This window comes from Eubalaena glacialis, chromosome 17, assembly GCF_028564815.1.
Source record: "Eubalaena glacialis isolate mEubGla1 chromosome 17, mEubGla1.1.hap2.+ XY, whole genome shotgun sequence".
NCBI lineage: Eukaryota > Metazoa > Chordata > Mammalia > Artiodactyla > Balaenidae > Eubalaena > Eubalaena glacialis.
The window spans coordinates 70,430,857-70,452,930 of record NC_083732.1 but is presented as its reverse complement, the minus strand read 5'-3'; the positions used below and the strand labels follow the sequence as shown (position 1 = coordinate 70,452,930).

Genomic DNA, 22,074 nt, shown 5'->3' with positions numbered 1-22,074 from the left:
AAAATTTTTGCATTTTACTTTGGATGATATTAACAGCTGGATTGTATTCAAGTCGCATCTCATGTGTTTGGAATTCCACAGCTCACGTCAGCATCTCAGTAAACATTGCTGACCAGAAATCATAAATTTTTTCTTCACCGCCAACATTTATCTGACCCCTAAATCCTCACCCAGCTGCCCCTTTTCCCCAGCGATTTCCACCCAAGTAATATGTCTTTTTTCCAACCCACAAAGCCTGTTCCACCCTCTTGCTCAGAAATCCCCAGACAAGTGCTCTGTTTCAACTCATTTCTTCATTGCCAAGCCTTTTTGCAGAAACCTTTACTTGAGTCCCAGCTGCAGAAACTCTGAGTAGCTTTATTTTTAAAAAAAATCTGGCTCTCTCTCCCATAATCCCTTAACTCAGTTGTGCCTGGAAGAATGTATTTTAATAATTAGAAGTATAGATTGAGAAAGTATTTGATACCATAATGCCCCATTTTTCAGCATCATCAGGAGATAACATTTTCCCAAAGAAGTGAACTTTCCAGGTGACTGTCATTTATTCCTTTTTAAACATTCAACCCTAAATAAAGAAAAGTAACTACTTTTAGAGGGATGATTTCTAAGATATAGTTAATGCATTCTTAAGCACAGGACCATTACTGTAACTAGGGCTGGCTTCCTGATGACTCAGGAGCCATTAGTAGGCATGTTCATGAATGTCTGGGTGGGATCAGACATGTCCACATCTGCTTCTTCAGCTTCCTCCTTTGATAAAAGGGCCATCCTTTATTATCGATACTTCTCTAGCTGTCATCACCTCAGCCTCACACAGCTTCCCACATAACCTTCCCTAGCATAATTCAGATCTGGACTAAAAACCAGGTAACTGAGCATGTGAGGAATTATATGCTAAATGATAATCAAGTTCTGAGGTGAAGCCTAAGGAAGGAAATAGGAAGCCCAGAGAAACGTGAAGTGGTGTGTGGACAGATGGTTGAGGTGCCAGAAATACAGCTTCTGGGTGGGTTGGGTTTTGCTCGTAGAGTGGCATACAGTCTCTTCTATTTTTTTCCTCTGACCATGACATTGACAGGCAGGGCCTCCCTATTTTACAGACCTGTTTCAGCTCTTGTATAACCCCTGCTGGCTTCTATTTCCTAGAAGTTATTCACAAGAATCTGAGAATTCCTGAGGGGAAAAACTGGATTTTTGACTCTCAATTTTTAGGGCATGTTTCAAATAATCACATATTTATATAAGATTTTTATTCTACAGTGGAATAAGATAGGAACTATTGTGAAATCTTCCTTATATTATGGTCAGTGAGTCATATTAGGATTTAACCCTTAGGTTTCCTTAAAATCATTACCCACCCATTTACAGTGGATACTTGAAATGAGAAACTTACAAAATAATCCAAGGTACAGGTTAGCTTTGGACATATTCTACTTAATGTTGTTTCCCTTTTATAATTAATTGTATTTTCAGAGATGCTATTTTGGCATTAAACTTAAGTAGTTTCATTTAACTGATAAATTCCCTCTTTCACAACCACTAGTTTGGGCAATATAATACAAAAGAAATAAAGTTAAAATATAGGGAGCATTACTACTACATCTGAAGATAGTAGCTTTGTATTCAGTTTGCCCTAAGATTTACGTCTTAATGAAAACTCTTCCAAGCCCCTGTAGACCTTCACTCCATGCTTTCTGCAGGGTGAGATCTGGGTTTATCTACTGCAGATGGAATTTTGGACCCAGCCAATAGCGCCTTCTTGGACACTTACAGGACTCCCAAACTTCCCGGGTTAAAAAAATATAACCTCAAAGCTGTTAAGGCAGCCGCTTAGGTAATGTCGGCCTTGGAGATGGTGGATGCTACAGAACCGGGGGGGGGGGGGGGGGGGCTTGACAGCAGAGCCAGGCCAGAGCTGTCTGGGTTTGAGAGGAATATTTCATCTCCATGTGGCCTCAGATCTTTGTGGAACTAAACAAATGACTGGCAGAGAGAAGGGCCCACTCTAGTAACCCTCTGGTTAGATTACTGAGACAAAATATAAAGTCAGTGGGCAGGGGAGAAATGCACAGATGCATGGGTATGTAAGTGAATGAGCATGAATCAGTAACTGAAATACTGGCCTGTGGGAAAGTTCAAGTTTAAAATGAAGAAATGGGACAGGTGTGATGTAAAGCGTGTTCCAGTGTAATTTTTGGCATGGAGCCCAAGTATCATGTCAAATGTTCACATGAAGCCTGTCCCCATGTGTGCATGTATGTTTGTGTGTCTGCATTATTTTTGGTATAAATCTTAAAGAATAAAGGGAAGGGCCCTGGGCTAACCAAAAGAAATGGGTAAGAAAGAGATATGGATTTAAATCTAGTGGCTTGAAGGTAGCTTCTGATGCCTTAGTTTGGCAGTTTTCAAGTGCTGAGGACTTGAGAAAAAAATCTATCCATTTGGAGAGATGAAGAAGAAATAAAAGATTTGATATGGGCAGTCAAGTTAAACCTATATGGGCAAACAGAGAGTTTTTGGACAAACAACAGAGAGGAATTTGGCCTCTGCACCATCGATGCAGAACTCTAGGGTAATATGTAATGATCACTTAGATGGGTTAGGGATGGCCATCTGTAAAGCTTATGTTTCTGCAACAAGACAAAGCTTAGTCTTTACGCTTGTGCGAAAGGCAAATTCCCATTTGGACGAGTAACAGAAAACATCTGTAACTATAACGCACTTACTTTGGATCAGCTGTTCGCACACCTGATGTGCCACTGCTCTCACCATGGCTTGAGACTGTAGGTCACCCTGGATGAGAAAAAAGCAGACTGCTGACTCTCAGCCACAAACCCAGCCAATGGCAGGACTTCCAGGATGGAAATGGGACCTGACCCATTGTTCCCAACCTGGGCTCTTTGGCTCCTAGCAACAGGTAGGATTGACCACCATGGTGCACACGGAGGAGGTATAAGCAATCTGACACTCATGGTACAAGGTTCCTGAGAGCCTTTATTAAATTAAAAAGTTCAAGTGTTTCTGGCCCCAGATACTAAAATATTTAATAGTTTTGTAATAAACCCATACATATTTAATGCCTTATTTATCGCTCTTTAGAGCTTGTAAAATACAGCAATTTCTCAACCACTGGCTTACTTAATACTAATAGCAACTCAGAGGAAAGATGTTAAATCCATCTTACAGATGAACAGAGTTAAACATACTGCCCAAATTTTCCCAGAGGTAACTGGATGAGTCCAAGGTCACTGCTGTTTCTACTAGAGCCGACAGCACAATTATATGAGCAGTGGCACAATTTCTCAAAGGAGATAGAAGTCCCCTAAAATAAACTGATTTAAGTTTCACAGCCAGTTCTTTGATTCCATGCTGCCTTTGTCTTCCTTGGTTCCCATATTGGAAATACACAAGCCTCAATCTACCGCTTGGCATTTTGAATAGATCTTTTACTTTTCTGAAGCCTTTTCACATCCATTATATAATGTCTTCATTAAATCCACTTTGTGAGTTAGATGAGTTTGATTCTCTCCATTTTAGCCTTAAAGAAATGGCCCAAGGCCATCTAGCTGGATAGTAGCAGATCTGCAACTAGAAGCCAGCACTCCTGACTTCTAGCCCACAGGGTGCTTTCCACTTGAAAATGTGCTCACAGTCAAGCGAGCTGAGGAGAGGGGGAAGAGGAGGAGTGGTATTAGAGCAATGAGTAATCATGATAGTAAATGGTTATCCTTTATCAGGCTTATGCAACAAAAGGTGTACAGTCAGCTGCGGCTGGTCAACAGTCCAGAGGATACTTACTCGTTCTCCTCTTTCTCCCTTTACTCCAGGGACACCCTGTAAAATTTTAAATTGTCAAGTTACTTGTGACACTGCACTCAGCCAAGCATGATAGTGTATCTTTTCTTATTGTGTCAACATTTTTTATTAGCTCTCATAATTCTACAGCAAAAATAGATACACAGCAACAGGGTTAAACAAACAGCAACTGGTAATCTCATCAAGTAGAGATAGCTCTTTTAAACATTTTACTCCTCCAGCCTTTGAATGCACAGACACAATATGTTTGAATACAAAATTGGGATCATGCAGCAATACTGCTTTGTAACATAGTGTCACTGAATAAGTCATTCACATCTTTTCGCACAAAACACCACCCTCTGAATTGTACTTTACTGATGCTGCATAATTGATTTCACAAATCTCTGCTGAAAAGATAAACTGTTTTAATTTTTGAAAGAATATCTCTCACAGAAAGGAAAAGATCTTCCAACTTAAGAGTTCAAGTAAAAGATGAAATCTGTGAAATCCCACATCCTCACTCTGTTTTCCATCCAGAATAACAGCAAACAATTCTTTCTCCCTGAGTCTCCCTGATAATACGAGCTTGTATTAACACAAATTCTCAGCTGAATCATTATTTTGTTTTGTGGCTTAGCTACTCTTTGATCCATAGGAAACTTTACCATATCTGTAAAAACTTTTACTGATACAACAATGACGTTTTTAGTGTTTCTGCAATGAAATTACATGTATAATGCAAAACATGTGTCTTCAGAAGAATTTCATCTTTTTGTTTCAACTCCAAGGCAGCGTAATAGATTTATTGAACAACATTTTATAGTCTCTATCAAAAGGATAGTGAGTGCCATTTATAGATGGAATTTGCCACATTGTCATACTGTTCCCATTTGTTACTATAATCTCAACAGGTCCCAAATCAAACTCATATCGTCTCCAAAATCTATTCAGTTAGTCATCCAAATTCAAAATTCTGGGTTCACCCCACGGTGTGCAGGTAAATTGGCTTTCTGGAAAAATGAAATGTCCTCACTTGTACTGTTTGCTGTTTTCAGGGGTGTAAATACTTGTACTATGGCTGATTTCAAGTGACAAATGTGCTGTCACTGAAGATGGAGTTTCAAAGGGAAGAGAAGCACAAAATCTACTCTCCCAAGCATGTACAAGCCAGCCCAAGCCCACCACTGGTTATATCTTTTATCCTTCCTTCCCTTGCCTCATTTTTTTTTAATTTAATTTAATTTATTTTTTTATGCAGCAGGTTCTTATTACTTATCCATTTTATACATATTAGTGTATATATGTCAATCCCAGTCTCCCAATTCATCACACCACCACCGCCCCTGCCACTTTCGCCCCTTGGTGTCCATACGTTTGTTCTCTACATCTGTGTCTCAATTTCTGCCCTGCAAACTGGTTCATCTGTACCATTTTTCTAGGTTTCACATATATGCGTTAATATACGATATTTGTTTTTCTCTTTCTGACTTCACTCTGTATGATAGTCTCTAGATCCATCCACGTCTCTACAAATGACTCAATTTCATTCCTTTTTATGGCTGAGTAATATTCCATTGTATATATGTACCACATCTTCTTTATCCATTCGTCTGTCAATGGGCATTTAGGTTGCTTCCATGTCCTGGTTATTGTAAATAGTGCTGCAATGAACATTGGGGTGCATGTGCCTTTTTGAATTATGATTTTCTCTGGGTATATGCCCAGTAGTGGGATTGCTGGGTCAAATGGTAGTTCTATTTTTAGTTTTTTAAGGAACCTCCATGCTCCTCTCCATAGTGGCTGTATCAATTTACATTCCCACCAACAGTGCAAAAGGGTTCCCTTTTCTCCACACCCTCTCCAGCATTTGTTGTTTGTAGATGTTCTGATGATGCCCATTCTAACTGGTGTGAGGTGATACCTCATTGTAGTTTTGATTTGCATTTCTCTAATAATTAGTGATGTTGAGCAGCTTTTCATGTGCTTCTTGGCCATCTGTATGTCCTCTTTGGAGAAATGTCTATTTAGGTCTTCTGCCCATTTTTGGATTGGTTTGTTTGTTTTTTTAATATTGAGCTGCATGAGCTGTCTATACATTTTGGAGGTTAATCCTTTGTCCGTTGATTCGTCTGCAAATATTTTCTCCCTTTCTGAGGGTTGTCTTTTCGTCTTGTTTGTAGTTTCCTTTGCTTTGTAAAAGCTTTTAAGTTTCCTTAGGTCCCATTTGTTTATTTTTGTTTTTATTTCCATTACTCTAGGAGGTGGATGAAAAAGATCTTGCTGTGATTTATGTCAGAGAGTGTTCTTCTTATGTTTTCCTCGAAGAGTTTTATAGTGTCTGGTTTTACATTTAGGTCTCTATCCCATTTTGAGTTTACTTTGGGTATGGTGTCAGGGAGTGTTCTAATTTCATTCTTTTACATGTAACTATCCAGTTTTCCCAGCACCACTTATTGAAGAGACTGTCTTTATTCCATTGTATATCCTTGCCTCCTTTGTCATAGATTAGTTGATGATAGGTGCGTGGGTTTATCTCTGGGCTTTCTATCTTGTGCCATTGAGCTATATTTCTGTTTTTGTGCCAGTACCATATTGTCTTGATTACTGTAGCTTTGTAGTATAGTCTGAAGTCAGGGAGTCTGATTCCTCCAGCTCTGTTTTTTTCCCTCAAGACTGCTTTGGTTATTTGGGGTCTTTTGTGTCTTCATACAAATTTTAAGGGTTTTTGTTCTAGTTCTGTAAAAAATGCCATTGGTAATTTGATAGGGATTGCATTGAATCTGTAGATTGCTTTGGGTAGTATAGTCATTTTCACAATATTGATTCTTCCAATCCAAGAACATGGTATATCTCTCCATCTGTTTGTGTCATCTTTAATTTCTTTCATCGGTGTCTTATAGTTTTCTGCATATAGGTCTTTTGTCTCCCTAGGTAGGTTTATTCCTAGGTATTTTATTCTTTTTGTTGCACTGGTAAATGGGAGTGTTTTCCTAATTTCCCTTTCAGATTTTTCATCATTAGTGTATAGGAACGCAAGAGATTTCTGTGCATTAATTTTGTATCCTGCTACTTTACCAAATTCATTGATTAGCTCTAGTAGTTTTCTGGTGGCATCTTTAGGATTCTCTATGTATGGTATCATGTCATCTGCAAACAGTGACAGCTTTACTTCTTCTTTTCTGATTTGGATTCCTTTTATTTCTTCTTCTTCTCTGATTGCTGTGGCTAAAACTTCCAAAACTATGTTGAATAATAGTGGTGAGAGTGGGCAACCTTGTCTTTTTCCTGATCTTAGTGGAAATGGTTTCAGTTTTTCACCATTGAGGATGATGTTGGCTGCGGGTTTGTCATATATGGCCTTTATTATGTTGAGGAAAGTTCCCTCTATGTCTTCTTTCTGCAGGGTTTTTATCATAAATGGGTGTTGAATTTTGTCGAAAGCTTTCTCTGCATCTACTGAGATGATCATATGGTTTTTCTCCTTCAATTTGTTAATATGCTGTATCACGTTGATTGATTTGCGTATATTGAAGAATCCTTGCATTCCTGGGATAAACCCCACTTGATCATAGTGTATGATCCTTTTAACGTGCTGTTGGATTCTGTTTGCTAGTATTTTGTTGAGGATTTTTGCATCTATGTTCATCAGTGATATTGGCCTGTAGTTTTCTTTCCTTGTGACACCTTTGTCTTGGTTTTGGTATCAGAGTGATGGTGGCCTCGTAGAATGAGTTTGGGAGTGTTCCTCCCTCTGCTATATTTTGGAAGAGTTTGAGAAGGATAGATGTTAGCTCTTCTCTAAATGTTTGATAGAATTCGCCTGTGAAGCCATCTGGTCCTGGGCTTTTGTTTGTTGGAAGAATTTTAATCACAGTTTCAATTTCAGTGCTTGTGATTGGTCTGTTCATATTTCCTATTTCTTCCTTGTTCAGTCTCGGAAGGTTGTGCTTTTCTAAGAATTTGTCCATTTCTTCCAGGTTGTTCATTTTATTCATATAGTTGCCTGTAGTAATCTCTCATGATCCTTTGTATTTCGGCAGTGTCGGTTGTTACTTCTCCTTTTTCATTTCTAATTCTATTGATTTGAGTCTTCTCCCTTTTTTTCTTGATGAGTCTGGCTAATGTTTTATCAATTTTGTTATCTTCTCAAAGAACCAGCTTTTAGTTTTATTGATCTTTGCTATCGTTTCCTTCATTTCTTTTTCATTTATTTCTGATCTGATCTTTATGATTTCTTTCTTCCTGCTAACTTTAGGGTTTTTTTGTTCTTCTTTCTCTAATTGCTTTAGGTGTAAGGTTAGGTTGTTTATTTGAGATGTTTCTTGTTTCTTAAGGTAGGCTTGTATAGCTATAAACTTCCCTCTTAGAACTGCTTTTGCTGCATCTCATAGGTTTTGGGTCATTGTGTTTTCATTGTGATTTGTTTCTAGGTATTTTTTGATTTCCTCTTTGATTTCTTCAGTGATCTCTTGGTTATTAAGTAGTGTGTTGTCTACCCTCCATGTGTTTGTATTTCTTACAGATTTTTTCCTGTAATTGATATCTAGTCTCATAGCGTTGTGGTCGGAAAAGATACTTGATACGATTTCAATTTTCTTAAATTTACCAAGGCTTGATTTGTGACCCAAGATATGATCTATCCTGGAGAATGTTCCATGAGAACTTGAGAAGAATGTGTATTCTGTTGTTTTTGGATGGAATGTCCTATAAATAGCAATTAAGTCCATCTTGTTTAATGTATCATTTAAAGCTTGTGTTTCCTTATTTATTTTCATTTTGGATGATCTGTCCATTGGTGAAAGTGGGGTGTTAAGGTCCCCTACTATGATTGTGTTACTGTCGATTTCTCCCTTTATGACTGTTAGTATTTGCCTTATGTACTGAGGTGCTCCTATGTCGGGTACATAAATATTTACAATTGTTATATCTTCTTCTTTGATTGATCCCTTGATCATTTTGTAGTGTCCTTCTTTGTCTCTTGTAATAGTCTTTATTTTAAAGTCTATTTTGTCTTATAGGAGAATTGCTACTCCAGTCTGTGTCTTTTGGTTGGAGCATTTAATCCATTCACGTTTAAGGTAATTATCGATATGTATGTTCCTATTACCATTTTCTTAATTGTTATGGGTTTGTTTTTGTAGGTCCTTTTCCACCTAGAGAAGTTCCTTTAGCATTTGTTGTAGCGCTGGTTTGGTGGTGCTGAATTCTCTTAGCTTTTGCTTGTCTGTAAAGCTTTTGATTTCTCCATCAAATCTGAATGAGATCCTTGCCGGGTAGAGTAATCTTGGTTGTAGGTTTTTCCCTTTCATCACTTTAAATATGTCATGCCACTCCCTTCTGGCTTGTAGAGTTTCTGCTGAGAAATCAGCTGTTAACCTTATGGGAGTTCCCTTGTATGTTATTTGTCGTTTTCCCCTTTCTGCTTTCAATAATTTTTCTTTGTCTTTAATTTTTGCCAATTTGATTACTATGTGTCTCGGCATGTTTCTCATTGGGTTTATCCTGCCAGGGACTCTCTGCACTTCCTGGACTTGGGTGGCTATTTCCTTTCCCACGTTAGGGAAGTTTTCAACTATAATCTCTTCAAATATTTTCTCGGGTCCTTTCTCTCTCTCTCTTCTCCTTCTGGGACCCCTGTAATACGAACGTTGGTGCGTTTAATGTTGTCCCAGAGGTCTCTTAGGCTGTCTTCATTTCTTTTCATTCTTTTTTCTTTATTCTGTTCCGCAGCAGTGAATTCCACCATTCTGTCTTCCAGGTCACTTATCCATTCTTCTGCCTCAGTTATTCTGCTATTGATTCCTTCTAGTGTATTTTTCATTTCAGTTATTGTATTGTTCATCTCTGTTTGTGTGTTCTTTAATTCTTCTAGGTCTTTGTTAAACATTTCTTGCATCTTCTCTATCTTTGCCTCCATTCTTTTTCCGAGGTCCTGGATCATCTTCACTCTCATTATTCTGAATTCTTTTTCTGGAAGGTTGCCTATCTCAACTTCATTTAGTTGTTTTTCTGGGGTTTTATCTTGTTCCTTCATCTGGTACATAGCCCTCTGCCTTTTCATCTTGTCTATCTTTCTGTGAATGTCCCTTCCCTTGCCTCTTGCATGTCTATTACACACACATACACACACATACATGCACACTTTTTGCATTGCAATTCCTCTTATATCCATCCCTTCTACTCCACCACCCAGGTGCTACCCTAACCATCTCACACCAGGGCATTTGCAACTTTCTTCTAGCTGGCTTCTCAAACTAAAAACCCTCCCTTCCAGTTCATCCTCTACACAACCACTAGTCTCATCCTCCTCAGATACTACCAGCATACAACTTAGAAAGCTCAGTGACTGTTGATTGATGGCAGCTCTTCCTCTATTCAAAAGTCACTCAGTGATTCTTAGACATCCATGTGACAAAGTCAAAGTCCTCGAATTCAAAGTCTCGTTATTTAGCCCCATCTTCCCCACCTCTTGCTCATCAAAATTACAACTTCTCATTCTCACAGACCTGGTCTAGTCAGTGTATAAAAACATTTGAAATGTGAGAAAGGTATTAAGCATATACCTTATAAATTAGGTATCAACAATAGGAATATTCTAATGCAATACTTAGTTCAAGTATCACCTATTTGACACTAAATTTTTATTGTAGTATAGCGACAAGTCATTGCATGGATTTCTCTTCTCTCTGTGTGGATGGTAAGACCTCTAATACTGGGGACCATAACTTATATTACTTTATGTTTCCAAAACCACCTAGCCCATTTTTTGCATAAAAGAGTCACTCGAACATTCAACTAAGTCCAATATTTAAATATTTATTATAAATCTAGACTGCTGCCTACTTCCTTTGCAAGCATTCGACGCAAAGCAAAAACAAAAATCAGCAAACAAAAATAAGTAACTATTTCACATTTTTAATATACTAAGAAACTGTTTGTAAATACTAGTAGTTTAAAACTCAAGCTGATTTTACCATGTTCCAAGCACTGTCCTCGGTGTATTAACTCATTTAACTCTTATAACAGCCCTATAAAATGAACTCATTTAATCCTTGTAAGATTCCTGTGAGATAAACTTATTTATTCTTTATAACAACCCTATGAGATATTACTTCCATTTTACATATAAGGGAAGTGATGTACTGAGAAGACAAATAACTTGCCCAAGGTCACACAATAAGAAGATGGAAAATCTGGGCCCTGAACCCAATCAGCTAAGCTCCAGAATCTGCACTCTCCCCAGTACACACTACTGCTGCCATGAAAGAGAACACTGCTCAACAAATTTGCTAGCCAGAATCTTTTATTTCAGTGAAGATAATATTTTTCCTAATTAAATAATAATTTAAAAAGCAAACATACATCTCCCAAACCTCACTGTAGTCATTCAGAACTAGATTTTTGTTTTGTTTTGTTTTATTTGATTTTTGTTTTTTTCGAGTGACATCATTTTACTTGAGTCATTTCTTATAATCTATTTTATCTTGAGTATTCTTGTTTCTGAACCAATGTATTCTTTGATATTTCCATTGCTAGCTATCATTTATTAAGTTGTCTTGTCTGAAATGCTTGAAACTTAGAAAAAGAAACTACAGGGACTTCCCTGGTGGTCCAGTGGTTAAGACTCCACGCTTCCACGGCAGGGGATGCAGGTTTGATCCCTGGTTGGGGAACTATGATCCTGCATGCCACGCTGCGCAGCCAAAAAAACAAAAGAAGAAGAAGAAAAAAGAAGAAGAAACTACAATGCAAACCTGAGTGATAAGGTAAATGGACAGCATCAGCTGTGGGCACCTTCTGGTATATAGGGATGGATGTATTTAATTGGGCCTGAAATTCCTCAAACTCAGCCTCACAATGCTTGTTACTAAGTAGCTGCAGGAGGTAGCTAGGCGATCTCCAAGAAAGATCCATTTAGTGAATATATCTGAATGGCAAGAAATTATTTTTTATTCCAACTTCTCTGACATTTTTTCTTTGATTTTTGTAAAGTAAAACAAACTAAAAATTCCTGAGTGAATTAAGGTTCATAACTCCACCAAAGTATGCTTTGAGGGAAAACACACATTCCCTGTACATGTAGGCAAGAAAAAGTGGCACATTTTCCTTTAATTTCAGGAACCCTTGAAATGTAAAGAAAAGAAAACACAGTAGCTACATTCATAGATTCACAGAATTTTAGTGCTGAAGGCAAGAAGAATGATCTCATGGTCCAAGCTCCAAATATTAGATGTCTGCTAACCAAAATCAAAACATCCCTCATTCAGCTCTAAATGTCTCCCACATCTGACCCCCAATCTATAAGAATAATCTTCTCATACTCACCTGAACATCAGCCTAACTGGAAGGCAATCATACCTTCATTCTTCTTTTAACAAACACTTATTAAGTACCCTCTATGATACTGAGCTGGGGTCTAGGAATAAGAACATGAGTATGATAAAATTTCTGCCCTCAAGGAACTCTCCTTTCGTGGAGAGATGGACATCTATAGCTGAAATGAAGTCTCTCAGCCTGAGGACATGAGGGTGGCCTCACACAGGAAGTGCACAGTTTAAGAGAGAGAATAGCCAGGAGCTCACCAGGTGGAGAAAGGAGGAGAAAGCAACCCAGACAAATGGAAGAGCATCCCCAAAAGGCAAAAAAAAAAAAAGAAAAAGAAGTGTGAAACAGGATGGCATATATTGGGGGAGCTTTAAATAATTTGGGGTGACAACTCCAAGGGATGTTGTCATTCCTCCAAGAGAAAGGATGATGCCACATCAAGTCGGAGGGTAAAGTAAGGGCCCATCGTCCAGGGCTATGTATATGTGGCTGAATATTTGGGCCCTATCCCCTGGTGACAGGGATCCAGTGAGGAGATTCAAGCCAGGAAATGACACAACAGAAAGATCTGTACTAGAAAGATCTTTTGGCAACTGGAGAATGAACAGACCAGAGCTAGTGCAGAGGCAAGGGGCTTCTGCTTAATGCAGTTTAATTTCAAACCCTCTTCATTTCACAAGAAGCAGTTAGAGCTTCTCATGACAGTCTTGGTGAGAAATGAAGAGGGTTTGAAATTAAACTGTGGCAGTGGTGATGAAGCAAGAAAGAGAGGTGAAAAATATTAAAAGGTACAACAGACAGGGTTGCCCTGTGTTTGCTTTATGTTTTATTACAATCCCCATCTAAAGGATGCCATCTTCATGTCTTTGTAGGTGGAAATCACACCCATCTGTGAAAGATCCTATTAAAACACAGGCTCTTTCAGGAGCTGTTCCCCTCACACCCTCAACTGAGGGCACGGGGTTATCTCCCTCTGTATGTCTGTCTCTGACTGTCTGTCTCCCTCAATGGAACTTTCCTTGTCTTTCCTTTAAGGCATTTCTCACTGTCTGACTTTTATTATACTTTCTTATATAAAACAAAAATCATCATTCTCTCTAGCTCTTCCATGAATGTGGAAAAATATCTTGGTCATCTTTTATACGCCTCATGGACCCTTGTCCCTCACATCTCTTGTACATATTGTAGCTACTCGGTAAATATTTTTAAATGAATTAATTGGGAAATTGACATTCTGAGAAGCTAGATAAATTGCTTAAGTGACATGGCTCACACAGCTAGTTAAGGTCATGTGAGGGCCATGTCTAGAACCTAGTTTCCTGACTTCTAATGCAGCGCTCTTTAAATGATGGAGCACTAGACCTTTCTACCTATATTGATTTCAAGCTAAATGCGTGGTCCCTTCTTCCATGTGCTTCATCACTATCTGTTCTCCTGCAAGGGGAGACACCATATTTTAGCTTATGCTTAAGCCTCAGGTAGGAATTATGACTGCAACAGCATTATGCCCATTCTGTCCTGGGAAGTCAGCAGCTAAAAGCAGGGTTCATGAAAGCAAGCATTTTCCTGGCACCGACTATAGGAAACACACTGCTATTTTCAGTGGAGCGGTGCGTCTTTCTTGGTCTCTTTCCCTTACGCCTTCCTAGACAGACATCCATGGGAAATCAATCAAGGCCTTTACACCATGACACTGAGCCTACTTTACTAGACACGCCAGTCTGGCAGCCAGCAGGCATATGGCTCCTCCCTGCCCAAAGCACAGGGAAAAGTCTGGGCGGGACGGTTCAGAGAACAACTGGCTTTTGAGAGAATACCCAGTGCTGTCTCTGATATAAATGCCACCATCATTGGCCCTTTTCTGTTGATTTATAATAGAAGATAATATTATTAACAAGTGTTTTATTTCCAGGAAAAAATGTATTGCTATTTTTCTATGCCCCATATTTAAAGTCTATTCTAGAGCTGCAAAAGGCCAGATGGATAAGCAGGGTGGGGTCCTACTTACCTAATGTAATTCATGTCTCACTCTCTACTCCTCCCCCAGCCCACTGTTCTCTCCCAAGTACTCCTAGAGCCTGTTCTTTCCTATCGCAGTCTATCCCTCTGCGGTTAGGATCAACCCAGCTTGGGTTAAGGGAAACTGCACAAATACATTTGTTTGTTGTCTAACCAAGTTAAACCAGTGTTTTGGTTTTTTGTTTCACCTTAAGGTGCCTCAAAGTCTTTGCTATCCTAAAATTTGTCATGACTTTCTGAGAAACAGATTTAGTATACACTGTCTCTGAGACTTCTTTCCCAGAACCCCTTGCTCTCTGGGCCCTGCTGACATATTCTGGAACTCTTGTTCCCTGGAGCACATTTTGGGAAGTGGACTGAAGCCTGGTAGCAGAGATAATAGAAAAAAATGTGTGAGGATAAAGCAATCAAATTTTCTTCTGTGACCCATTAGCAGTTTGATATGAAAAGAGGAGATCTAAAAGGGTTTTGCACCATGACAATGTAGCTATCTTCCATAAGTATATGGCTTTGTAAAATGACAACTAAGGAGAGCTTTATTTGGGTGTGCAAATGAGGATGCGTTTGCTAAAATCTGGAGGCATTTTTTATGTTCATGTCTTATGTGTGTTTGTGTACCTGCATATGTGTCATGTGAATCACAGTCTAGAATAGGACCCTGAGGGCAAAATCATTTTATTGAAATGAGTTTCAAGAATAAAGAGTGACTATCTGAGTAGCTAGAGGGAGAGAGTTTCTTTCTGAATGAGAACCAATGTTTCTGTTATGCCTTGTTCAGTGTGGTAGGCAGAAAAAGGCCCCTGAAGTGTTCATGTCCTAATCCCCAGAACCTGTGAATATATTACTTTATGTGGCAAAAGGACTTTGAAGTGTGATTTAGTTAGGATCTTGAAGTAATGTAGGGAGATTATCTAGGATTATCTGGGTGGCCCAAATGTAATCACATACATCATTCAAAGCAAAGAAACTTTCTGGGCTATGTTCGGGGGAGATATGATTATGGAAAAATGGTCAGAGAAATGCGACACTGCTGACTTCAAAGTGGGCCACAAACCAAGGACGGTGGGAAGTCTTTAGAAGCTAGAGAAGGCAAGGAAATAGATTCTCCCCTAGAACTTCCAGAAAGGAAAAGCTGACACCTTGATTTTAAAACCCAGTGAGACTACATCAGGCTTCTGACCTACAGAACTGTAAGATAATAAATTTGTGTTGTTTTAAGCCCCTGAGATTGTGGTAATTGTTATAGCAGGGAGTAGAAATCTACTTCATTAACCTCTCCTACCCTCACCCTTCAGATTTCACTGTTCCATGAATCCTCAGCACATCTGCAATGTATATACATTGACACTTCTCAATTGCTTTAGTTTATGGATACAGATTTGGTACCTCGCAGATAATATCAGAAGGCTGACTAATAATTACACCCAGAAGGAACAATTTGCAAGTCGCAGAAGATGCCAAGTGTGCCTTTGGAGGCTGTAATTCAGCAACCTTATTTTACAGACGGGGAAACAGGCCCAGATAGGCTCATCTGTTTCTCCCCCATCCTACCCCTACCCCCTCCACTGATCACATTTAAGCACCAACCTAAGAGATTAGAAGCACAGAAATGGGAGGTAATTAGTTCCATTCACTGGGCTTTCATTTACACCACTATTCGCGAATGTGTGAGTGTGTGTTTTAATGGCAAATTCTGTCTTTCTCGCAGAATTTAGAAAAGAAAAATCTCTTCCCATTCTCACTAATCCTTGACTTTCTCCAGCCTTGTATTTCTCACCCAGGAGACAGGCCTAATTAACAGATAGTATTGTACCCAATCCCTGTAAAGATGGCACTGAGTAGACTTAGCCAAATACAGAATAACAAACAATGGAAATATATATAAGCAGAAGTTTAGCTGCAGATTATTCCCTGTTGGGACCATTTGTCTTTAGCCATGATATATGCACAGTCTGATCTTAATCTTTATCCTAGGAGAGTCTCTGTTTTCCTTATGGATTCCCACAGAATCCAGTCCTGAAAAAAACATTTTGACCAAAAAAGATGCTGTAAATTTAAACACATAAATAAACCAGAGGGATAACTGGGCAACCATCCTGACTGGCTACAGCCACATACTCACAGGTGGCCCGAGGGCGCCTCGGGGTCCCATGCTTCCTGTGATTCCTGGGGCTCCAGGGGCTCCGGGAATGCCCTAATAGACAGGAATATGGAGTAAAGGTGAGGACTCACTCATTGTCATGGAAAACAGCTAGCTCTCAAGAAAGAGCAACAAACATGCACAGTTAACCTCACCTCCCCGCCCAACACCAAGTCTTCAGGATTCACTGCTCACTCCTGTTTCCAACTAACGTACCACAAAAGTAAGGAAGACAGTTTTGGAAAAGTCTCCACTCTGTCGGTTAGATGTAGTTCTTTCAAATTCAAGCCTTTTTTATATATAGTAGTGACATATACACACTACTATATAGAAAATAGATAATCAACAAGGACCTACTGTAGAGCACAGGGAATGCTACTCAATACTCTGTAATGGCCTATATGGGAAAATAATCTAAAAAAGAGGGGATATATCTATATGTATAACTGATTCACTTTGCTGTACACCTGAAACTAACACAGCATTGTAAATCAACGATACTCCAATAAAAATCTAAAAAGAAAAAAAAATTCAAGTCTTATCTGTGTCTAATAAAAACTAAATCAAAGCAGGTGATCTTATGGCAAAGTGGCTCAGAGGTAGAATAATCAAGCCACATGGATACATTATTTTTTAAGGATGTTTTAGGAAGAGCTCTGTACCAAGGGACGAGTTGTTACACTATAGCAAAGATGGCTGCCAAGGTGAAAGGTTTGGCAGAAGAAAATCTCTCAAAAGAAATGAATTGCTTTAAAGCAGTACTACATCCCAGTAGTTCCTGGAAATACTTACAATTGGCCCTGGTGGTCCCGGAGGGCCAGAGGATCCATCCTTTCCAGGAAAGCCCTGGGGGAAGAAAAACATGGTGTGTCAACTATGCAGTTGCTTTACATGGCTTTCAGAAAAGGTGCACTTAATCCCATTTAATATCTGGGGGGCAAGTCCTGTCATTTACTCTGGACTTCCAAGGATTCACTGTTTTCATACCCTTCATGGGAATTGTTCTTGGCAAAGACTTTTGTGTCTGTTGGCTCTATGAAATTGTCCGATGTAAGAATTTTAGGTGTAAGAGATACCACTTACAAACATAAACAGGAACTTGTTTCCAGAAAGTGTTTTTTATTAAACTAAGCATAATAAGTGAGAAGGGAGATCAATTCTGGTCATTAATGACCAGCCAAAAAGACGAATTAGTGTCTTTCAGGACCTAAGGGAGTTTGGGGCAGGGAATCCCTATCACAGGAATCTATATTACAAATTAGGAGTATTACAATATCTGCAACTCTGCAGCTCTTCAGGAGCTGCCTGGGGGCAAATCTGGGGGGATTTCCTGCTGTAATAATACAGTTCTGACTGCTGAGCAGGTTTACTGAATGTGTGTACATGTTTGCTTCCTATTCCATGATGGAAGAGTTTAAGGCAGAAAGCAAACGATGTTCTTTATAAAAATATCTTCCTCAATTATTGAATGTGTGTATGTGCATGTTATTTTTATGTGAATGTTAAAAAAAAAATAGAACAGCTGGAGTGACTTACTCTCAAAAGATTGTAGTTCTTAATTGTGGATGCTGGTCTTTCCAATGCAGTTAAAAACATGAGAGAGAATCTTCAATCTGAATTTTATAATAAGTTTATAAAATTTTGTTCAGACATTACTTTCTACTACATGGAGAAATGGACTTTTCATCTTGGGATTTGTCCCCTACTAGAATAACCCATTCTCATCTCAAGTCAACTCAAACCAACATCTCCTGGCTTCCTTGCTGCCTCTCCCAATTCCTTTTCTGAAATGTGTGCCACTTTCCCAGTGAGCTGTCTTTTCCATTTATCTGGCTCATGAAAATCCTTCTCCTTAGGGGTCCCCATCCACATTCACATTATGTCTCCTTATGTCAAGGTATCAAATAAAAGACAGTCAGGATGAGGCTGGATGAAAGGAAATGGTGTGAGTTGGGAGAAAATGTACGAAATGAAAGGTGGCATGAAGAGGGGGTAGGATAGGTGTGTAGGAAAAGCAGTGGTCAGCAAGCCCCTTTCATCATGCTCTCAAGCTCGAATACTAGCAGGTCTTAAAACCAGCTAAGGCAGAGGATTCTAGAACCCACCAATCTTGATGGTTTTCCTTTTCTGCCTGGGCACATTATGAGGTAACATCTCCCAGCCTACTGTTCCAGCAATTCTGTTAGAGCCGTGGGGCTGAGTTCTGGACCGTGGAAAGGGGCCAATTCCAGTTCTGGTTCATAAAAATTTCCTATGGGTAATCCTCCACTTTCTTTTCCCCTTCTTTAACAACTTTAGGGCCCACATGTTGAAGATCAAAGTGTCCCAAGACGGAAAGACCTTGAGTCCCTAAGAGACCGCATGGATCAGAGACTAGCTCCACCCCACGGCCCCACTCCTCTACCTATTCTGTCGACAGCACTGGCTGTGACCAAACAATAGACTTTATTTTATTTCACTTAATTTATTTTTTTTTATTTGCTTGAAACCACTGAGATTTTAGGGTCTTTGCTATAACAGTTATCCTATACTAATATAAAAGCTAGTGGTTTTTTTTCTCTACTACTTCTATTCATTCACTTTAGTTATTCATTCAAAAATATTATTAAGTCAGAAAGCTTCAGTGATAGGCCCTGATACAGATTAAACTACACACACACACACACACACACACACATCCTTACATACATACACACACACACATCCTTCTTTGGATCTGCTAGCTAAACAACAAAAATTAATACTGACATAGGTTGAAAGAAATTATTTTACATGGAGTTTAAATACAGCATATCCAGGAAAAGGGTGTAAAAAAATCAGAATATGTAAAAGAAAAACAGAACCTTGGAACTCCTCCAGCCCAACTCCCTCATATGATCAGTGAGAAAACTTAGGAGACCTTACCATTAAAAAAATTTTTTTTAAATCTACTATTATTTTCTAGATGAAGTTCACATAAGAAAAAAAGGGCCTCTGAGCACATAGGCAATAATTTAAGAAGACATTTTTCAAAGGACATCATTTGCTTCCTGCCTTAAAACTTTTCCAGCACTGGAGGGGAAGCAAACACACACTTGTGTGTAAGGCCACACATGACACACAGCCAACACCATGGCCCAGCAGTCAAAAGTGTAGCATTGCTGCAGGAAGCCCTCCCTGACTCTTTTCCAGGTTGTGTCCAGAGAGAAAAAAAATCTCAAAAACAAGCAAGGGCAATTTTATTTATAGAGGGAGGCAAGCCATGTCATATTTTCTGAAAAGAAAACTGCGTTATTCCAAGGAAGACCTGCAGGAAATAATACATTGACTCCCCTCTCCCAATCATGTTTACAAAGCAATGATCTGAAGGAGTTTACAAAGCAATGATCTGTCAGTGCTCTCCTTCATCGTGGCTCTGGAAGGATGCTCTTGAGAACAGTTTTGAATTCACTTGATTTACAGACACCACGTGCGTATCATCTGGAAGGGAAGAGGATGAAATGTCGTTCTTATATAGGAGCTAAATTTGGCCGAGAGGCTATTGCTTCTGTGTGTTCAAATCAAAAGAAGAGACTACATGTTTGTTCACTCTGTGTTCTTCTACCGAAAGCACATCCTCAGAAGCTGAGATTTCTTTTTTTTTGAGGGCAGAAATCATGTCTTATTCACCGTTCCATTCCTAATACCTCCCTAGCACATGGTTGGCACAAAATAGGTACTAATAAAAAGTTAAATTTGAATAAAAGTGAGGCACCTGGAAGAAGTGCTCTGGTTATCATGTTGAATAAATACGAATTGCAAGTATAATTAGTCCGGAAAAGCATAGTGTGGGCTGAGGGGGTAGGGGGATGCCAATCTTATCCGTCTTTGCTCTTGAACCCTCCACAAGCCTGGAGGAAAGGGATCGGGAGTTATCTAGCTCAGAAGCTGAAATTTCATTTCAGTGACTATCTGAGGGGTGGTTTCCTAGAAGCAGACTGGGTTGTTGTGCCTTTGATTTATAGAGGGAGTGTTTTTGCGAGAAAGCTTTTAGGTATGAAGGAGGCAGGAGAGGGCAGGCAAAGAGGTTAGGTTAGAATTGGATTTAGCTAAGACTGGCTTCAGTCTGACCCCATGGGGAGCTCTGGAGCGTGAGTTACACCTCAGAGTTGACCTACCGCAAGGTTTTATATACCCACATCAGTTAGTTATTGACTGGAGCCAAGGTGGCAGTTCCAAGGGTAGTTCTCTGTAGAAGAGGTAACTGTGAGTTGTTGGCAGTCAAACCCACAGCAGCAGGGGGGTGGAGTACACCTGCCAGGTAAAGGGGCTCTGACTGGGGCACCAGTAGCATCCATTCCAGTGCATTTTACTCTAGCTCTTTTGTTCATGGAATGTCATGAACTACTGCACATTTTTACATATAATAGTTCAAGAATAAAGGCGTTCTTAAGGGTACTGTGAGTTTCCTGTTTCCGCCATTCCAAATTAAAATTTACTTGCTATACCTGGTTATAATTAAAAGGATGTTAGGCTCAATATTATTTTAGAAACATAATCAAAGCCCTTTTTCCCCCAAATCTCTTCCTAACCCTAAAAAAGTTCACAATTTCATCACATAGTTTTATTTTATAACTTTTGAATCATGCTTGAAATTTATCTTTGAAAGATTTTTTTTTACTTGTAAGCCTCACATCTGTCACATTACTGAAACACATTTGTAGAACTACTATGTGCTGGGCATTTTGCTAGGTTTTGGGTAGACAATGATGAACAAGACACTTTCTTTTCAAGGAGGTGACGGTTTTGAGAAAAGTCAACAATTGAAAGTAAATGACAACGAGCTATGACGATGGACTAGGAGATTCCATGGGAACATGCAGGAAGGGCACCTAATCCAGGTGTGGGGTTTCACAGAAGAGGTGGATTTTAAGTCAAGGGATCCAGGATGGTTGGGACACTGCATCACTCTCCCTGCTCAGGGACCACCGCAGCATCCACAGTACAGCCCATCCTCACATGCCAGTCAGCTCTTTAGGCAGGGTTCTGGTCCCTTTCCTCACCTCTTCTCTCAGGGTGAGGAGCAAAGGCAGCAGCTTTTTATATCAAAGCAATCAACTTGGTGAAAAGAAAAACCGTGTAAAATGTCTGCATTGTACGTGGCAAAATAATCGGCAAATTCTAGCTTTGTGATTCAGCTTCACTTTAATCAAAGCCCGCTGAATGGTTTTCAGCCCTTAACAGCTAGAAATGGGTTTGCACTTCCCCAGACATTTCTAGATCTATAAATTATCCATTTCATATCAGGAAGCCAATCTCAGTACATGTGTGTTTGCGGATTAAGCACCCTCATAAAAAACAGAAAACTTTAATTAAGCAATGAAGAATGAATATTAGGGGATAGAAGATTAAACAATAAGCATAATGTGAGAATTCACTTAAACCGACATGTTTATTTTTTAAAGCGCATAAAATCAGCCACTTACAAACAGGGGTGTTTTATAACATGAGTAGCTCCAATCATTTTTCCTTTTTGAGATTCCCACCTCAAAATATTAATACGCACCAACAACCCACATTAAAAATAATTTTTGCTATAAAAACTTGAATGGCTTTTTATAATTTTTTTTGAAAACATTTGGCTCTGAGCAACTTATTAAGTTATGGTTGGCTATGATTTATCAGCAAAAGGAAATCTATCCAAAATGTGTTTTCAAAAATCACTGATGTTTGAATAAATACTAAATTTAACCATGGTTGAAGTTAGCAAAGTGTAATGTTTTACAGACATTTAACTAATTTATTAATTTTCATTTTTTCAGTTTTCTTTTCCA

At 39.1% G+C, this 22,074-nt stretch overlaps 1 protein-coding gene across 4 annotated transcripts in view; it reads right to left on the bottom strand.

The window, feature by feature from the left end:
• COL14A1 (collagen type XIV alpha 1 chain) overlaps positions 1-22,074 on the bottom strand; it is a 238,104-nt gene that overhangs the window by 24,842 nt on the left and 191,188 nt on the right. For all 4 annotated transcript variants that reach the window (XM_061172169.1, XM_061172166.1, XM_061172167.1 and 1 more), the window contains exons 40-43: positions 17,075-17,128; positions 16,265-16,336; positions 3,799-3,834; positions 2,727-2,793 (exon numbers count right to left, since the gene is read on the bottom strand). In XM_061172169.1, coding sequence (XP_061028152.1) covers positions 2,727-2,793; positions 3,799-3,834; positions 16,265-16,336; positions 17,075-17,128 — 229 coding nt within the window. The remainder of the gene's footprint in view (positions 1-2,726; positions 2,794-3,798; positions 3,835-16,264; positions 16,337-17,074; positions 17,129-22,074) is intronic.